Source organism: Loxodonta africana, chromosome 9 (assembly GCF_030014295.1).
Source record: "Loxodonta africana isolate mLoxAfr1 chromosome 9, mLoxAfr1.hap2, whole genome shotgun sequence".
NCBI classification, from domain to species: domain Eukaryota; kingdom Metazoa; phylum Chordata; class Mammalia; order Proboscidea; family Elephantidae; genus Loxodonta; species Loxodonta africana.
In genome coordinates, this window is record NC_087350.1 from 32,540,566 (window position 1) to 32,546,565 (window position 6,000).

Below are 6,000 nucleotides of genomic sequence, written 5' to 3' on the forward strand. Positions count from 1 at the left end.
ACTCAAATCCCTTGTGAGATGAGCTAAGACTGAAAAAAAACCTAGGCCCACTCTGCAGTGACGTTGTTATAATAAACATGTTTAAAGGGTTATAAATTTCATACTTCCCGATTTCTGCATTTACAGGGTCTTCATCATAATGAATGCCATTTCTGTGTTTCTCTTCTGGAAGGGAAATTGCCATTTCCACATGGACTTAAATTGCAAAATTGTTCTTAGAGGCTGTGGAATTTTGTTCCTGCTTCGATGGCTATAATGATTTCTTTGTAGTTCATGTTTATTCAGATAACATAATTTACCCCTAAAAGTATAACATATTCCGAGTGCTCTTCAATCAACTCGATTCTAGTTCTGATATTCTATAGGGTTTAAAAAAAAAAACCGGAAACCCTTCTTTCCCAAATAGGTTAAGTACAAAATCATATAGAAGTACATTCACCAACCAGAAATAGAATGTTCTTTTACAAAAATGAGAGACTTCTGTAGCTCTAACAAGCTTTCTGGTTTTAAATATTTTTTATTACTGCGGTAGAATTAGTCAACAGTATACTTTTTTTTTTTATATACATTGACAAAGACATCGGATAATTACAGGTGGTACCATATTTTTACACAACTATCACGTGCCTTCTACATTTGTTTTCCAACCTTGCCCCCCTGCTCCCCACAAAGTATTTTCATAAGCACCACTATGTCAGTTTTTTTTATGTTGCTGTAAAAAAAAATAAATAGTGACAAAATATAGCTGAAACCAGTACAATTAACTCAATCCAACAGAAGTAAAATACCACTGCGCTGCTAAAGAGCCAGCAGTGATTCCCTGTCATCTAAAGAATTAGAGCTAAACTTAGCCTGGCCTTCAAGCCATCTGTTTTCACCTTCCCATATTTTGTGGATGGATGGATGGATGGGTTGGTGGATGAGTGGGTGGGTGGGTGGTAGATGGACGGATGGACAGACGGATAGATAGGCAGATAAAGCGACAAAGAGGAGAGATTGCACATAGTAGTGTTGGGGATAATGATTATAGCAGATCATTGCACATGAAGATGGAATTACATCGTCATGTACAATGACACAGTCAGTATTTTTTTGAGGGAACGATGAAGGAATGAAATAGCAGATCAGCTAACAAGCTGTCCTTCTCCTTCCTTGGCCAACAGGACCCCAGAGAGATGCCCAGGCAGCTCGAGAATTCATCCTGAAGATGTTCGTGGACCTGAACCCAGACAGTGACAAAATAATCTACTCCCACTTCACATGCGCCACAGACACCGAGAATATCCGCTTTGTCTTTGCTGCCGTCAAGGACACCATCCTCCAGCTGAATCTGAAGGAGTACAATCTGGTCTAACCGTGCCTCCTAGACACCCACCCTTCCCTTCCCCGGTGGGCTATTGAAGAGATACAAGAGGGACTGTATTTCTGTGGAAAACAATTTGCATAATACTAATTTATTGCTGCCTGGTCTCTGTGTGAGCGTGTCCACAGAGTTTGTAGTAAATATTATGATTTTATTTAAACTATTCCGAGGAAAAACCGAGGATGCTGAGGTACAGTCCCAGCACATTTCCTCTCTTTTTTTTTTTTTAGGCAAAACCTTGTGACTCAATGTATTTTAAATTCTCAGTCATGCACTCACAAAGAGTTGTTTCTTTCTCTTTCTCTCTCCTTCTTTTTTTCTATTGAGCAAAATGAAGCTGATTTCCCTATTTCCTAACACATCCCTCCCTCCTGATTTTTCCCAGGTTACAATGGCCTTATCCTAGTTCCATTCTTGGTCAAGTTTTTCTCTTGAATGATATAGTCAGGACAATGTCATTCAATGTAAGCCATCATACATCAGCTTAATTTAACAGTTGGCAGTTTTTGCTGAAGGATTATAAGTATTAATGCTATGGTTTTAAATGTATTGCTCTGAATACAGACATAGAGGTTTTTTAAATATTGTCTTGCCTCACTTTGGAATAGGACAGTGAGTGCCCATCTTAATGGTTAACTATCATTTCTTTGGAATCTTTACCTTCAGCCATAACTTGGTTACTCAGAGAATTACACAGAAGTCAGCAAGGCAAGGGCAAAGACACACCGAAAGAGTCCCCTCTTTTAAAATGCCATCTGCCATTGTCCTTCCTCCCTTCCCTGCTTCTTTTTCTTTTTTCCCCCTCTCCTTTAAATCACAGATGCCAAAAAATAAGCCAACAGACACTACATTATCCCCAATGGCTGCTGGTCAGAATCTTTTAGCAGTTTGCTGTTATTTTTTTGTTTTTTACTTTTTTTCGGTTCGAACTTTTCCTTCCTTTTTTTTTTCCGCCTTAGTGTTTGGGCCACAATTTTAAATTAAATTTTATTATGGATATGTGTTGCCAAAGCTGGCTTTTTGTAAAAAAAAATAAAATAAAATAAATAAGAAGAAGCTTAAAAAGCCAGTATCTTAAAATCTGAGAGAGAAAGAGTGTGAAGCCAAAAATGACTGGCTGAGAATGAACCCGAAATGCCAATTGCCAAACAATTGGCAACTGTAAATTTGATTCTCGTGGTCCATTCTTTTCTTTGCCCTTAAGGTCACATTGCTTAGTGTCCACGTTCCATGTTCAGTGTCCAAATTGGCATTGTGGAAAAGTGTGCTATGTGGAGCCACGTGAAATCTGCTCACGTCTCTATTTGAAGCCAGTTTTTCTCTCTACGTTACATACGGGGGAGCAAGTTTGCCAAGAACATTGGTTTATAGTATTATTCTGACACCTATGGTTTGCAAACTCTGAAGTTACTGATGATAGTTTACCACCTTTGGGATCTTCTTGAAATGGTGACTGGTTAAAGTGGACTTGAAGATGCATGGACTTAAAAGGAACCTCTTAATGTTCTAGAGAACATATATTGATGTAACTGAACCTTCTAGGAGAGATTTTGGGACCTCTATTTGTGCAATTTTTCAACAAATGCAAAAAAAAAAAAAGCACATGTATTGATGAGCTTCTCTCCAGCAGCTTGAGTCGAAATATGATTTAAGAAAATAAATCATGATTGTTTTAAAGCTGCTGGAAAGTTAGAATTAGACCATGCTGCTGGTCTCATTTTAACTACAATACTATTTGGCACTAGTGTGAACTTCTATATAATTCACTCTTTTGAAACAGCAAAGGGGAGGGAGAATTTCATGGCTCACTAGATGAGTACCAAAGTTACTGAATGGTAATGGCATGTTCTCATTCTTTAGTCTCCCAACCTCAAACAACACAGGCTACTTTTCTTTGCCTTCCTCCGAAAGCACCTGTAATTTAATTAGCAAAGAGACTGGCTGTAGGTATAGTGCAATTCTGAATGCCCTAATCATTGTACATACATCTCTCTCTGGGTATTGCATCATCCATACTGGCTTTGTAATCATTAATTTTTTTTTTTTTTTTTTGGCAGATTGAATGTGCTGTATTGATATGTATCTATGTAATTGTATTGTATGTCTTATAGCTAATTCACATTTTGAATAATGTTATTTTATTTACTTTTTTAAGAGAGGAGAATGTAAATTTGTCAGTTTATTTCTGACTAGGGATTTTTTTTCCATTTAGAAAAGAAGAAAAAAACAAACAAAAAAAAAACCTTACTATCGTACAGAGCGGTACTAGCATCGTGCTGTGTAAAATCATTTGCACATTCCTGAGCAGAGGTATACTGATAATAAGACCCAAAGGTCATTTCATAGCAGAATACGTAAAAATCAGTCAGAGCTTTTATACAAACGTGGAAACCAACTTTGTAGAACTTTTGCCATTTGACCTAGGATTGGAATATGAGCTTTTATACAATTCATATTCTTATTTGGCAAATGCACAGTTTAGAATTACCTCTCTGATGGTCTTTATTAGCAAGGCAGTTTTAGAAGCTATTGTGATCCACTAAGGAGATGTTTTAACGGCTAGAGACCACTGCTTTGCCTGAAAGGGCGATCTTAAATTTGGTGCAGCAAAAAAATAAAAAGTAAACAGCAACATTTGAAGGCTTACAGTGTGTGTAGAGAAAACCTCATCACAAGATCCTAAGTGTTACAATTTTAGGGAATCAAGATATTCTATTTAATAGAGCTATAGTAGATATAGTCGATTAAGCCTGATTTCAGAGCTCAAAGAAGCTGAGCAAAACAGAGAAAGATGATTATATTTGTCTTTAAGAAATTGGGATGGAATTTGCTATGCAGAATCGAGGTTTGTGGCTTCACTGTTCACCTTAGGGTGCATGACAAGATCCTTTCTCTTGAGAGAGGAAACAATTGATCACCCTAGCCACAGTGATGCGTAGAAACCTAATTGTATCCACACTAGTCAATCAAAGCTAAAGGGTTTTCTTTTTTGTTCCTTTGGGGTTTTATTGAAGGGGCTGGGGGTGGGAAGGGATTCTTTTCAGTTTTGTATAAAAACAAAGTTTACTCATGCTTTATATTATATTGTGATTGCAAGCATTATAAGCGTGTGCCACTGGTCTCCTGTTGTCCATGCCCTAGGTAACCGAGGCCTGTGGCAAGTTTTAGGGTGACGTGGCATGTCTTATTCAGAAACAGCAACAAAAAAAACAGAAAAGCCGTTCTTCAGCATACCAAGGCAAGCCTCCACTTCATGACTCAGTTAACTCATTGCAGTGTACCAGTTTACAGATGATTTTTCCCATTTTGCGCGACACAGCAGTTCCAATCCTCAGAGACATCCTTATTTGTAAATTGGAGGTTCCTACTATGCCTTACAGAGCTTAAATTCAGAAGTTTTGTGCCTCATGTCTGAAACAAAGGGAAAGAGCACACCTATTCATATACGAGCAAATCCCCTCCAAACGTCTTCTTTTTGTAACAGATCCACATAAAGAGCTCTGTTGAATATCACGAACAGACTAGGGGAAAACGATCTTCTTAGGGACCTGCATATGTTGTTTACTAGCAGATGATGTCTACAAAAGGTATTTGAAGAACGCCTTAAGCTTGTGGGTTTTTTTTTTTTTTTTTGTAGATTAACTAGCAGGTCTAATATTTAAAAAAAAAAAGGTAATTCAGCTAAAGGGCAATTTACTTTTTGTACTTCACACTGTCTTGATTGTCAAGGTGTATGAACTGTAATTTTAAAATTTATACTGCCATATGATTATCAATTTTAGTTGTCGTAAGTTAGGAGTTGGTGAAAAGCTATTTATGCTGGATCTTGGTCAAACTGATTTTATTATTTGCAAAAAATAAAAAAAAATTAATGGGAAGAAAGGGCTGCATAATGAGATACTGCAAGATTTAGATATTGGTTGGAAATAACCTTCAAATTACCCTCAATTTCCCTTTGTTTTCAGTTTCGCAACAAGAACGAATGAAATGAAATATAGCAGAATGTTAACCCATATAAAAATAAAGTGTACCCAAATATTGTAATGTATATTGCTGCTCTTCTTAAAATTAAACAAGGGTTGAAAACCACTCAATTGGTAATTGACAACATCTCAATTGATGCCAATAAGGTGTGCTTTGTGTACCTTAATATTTTTCTTCCAAAGATAGATCTTTGGTTAGAAACACACACAAAAAAATTAAAGCTAGTGATATTGTATGTTTATCTCTCTCTACACATTTCCAGCATATGTAGCATTAATAGATCTGGTAACTGTGTCTTTGGGATTTCATTTTGATTCCATTCAGGTAGGAAAAGAAATGGCTTAGTTGTGTATGATTAAGTAGAGATTTTTGGAGCCAGACACCTGCTGTTTAGTAGCTACTTAGTGCAGAGTCTAAACTTGCATTTGTTTTTCTCATGGAAGTAACAAGCCATTTCCTGCTGTCTTCCTGACTACCACTGCCCTTTCCGTAACCCTCTCACCTCTAGAACCATATGTTCAAAGTATGCGTACTCACTTAGCACATAGTAGGTGCTCAAATATTAATTTCCTTCTTACCTTCCTTAGCTACTATATATCCTCCGTTTTCTCATATGATTCAAACCCCATGGTAAACAACACCTACATGTTATG

General features: G+C 37.0%; 1 protein-coding gene across 4 annotated transcripts in view; it reads left to right on the forward strand.

Moving 5' to 3' along the window:
- GNAQ (G protein subunit alpha q) overlaps nt 1-5,411 on the forward strand; it is a 325,499-nt gene extending 320,088 nt beyond the window's left edge. For all 4 annotated transcript variants that reach the window (XM_064291202.1, XM_064291203.1, XM_023544734.2 and 1 more), the window contains one exon: nt 1,164-5,411. In XM_064291202.1, the coding sequence (XP_064147272.1) occupies nt 1,164-1,354 (191 nt within the window). In that variant the 3' untranslated portion in view covers nt 1,355-5,411. The remainder of the gene's footprint in view (nt 1-1,163) is intronic.
- The last annotated feature ends 589 nt before the right edge of the window (nt 5,412-6,000 follow it).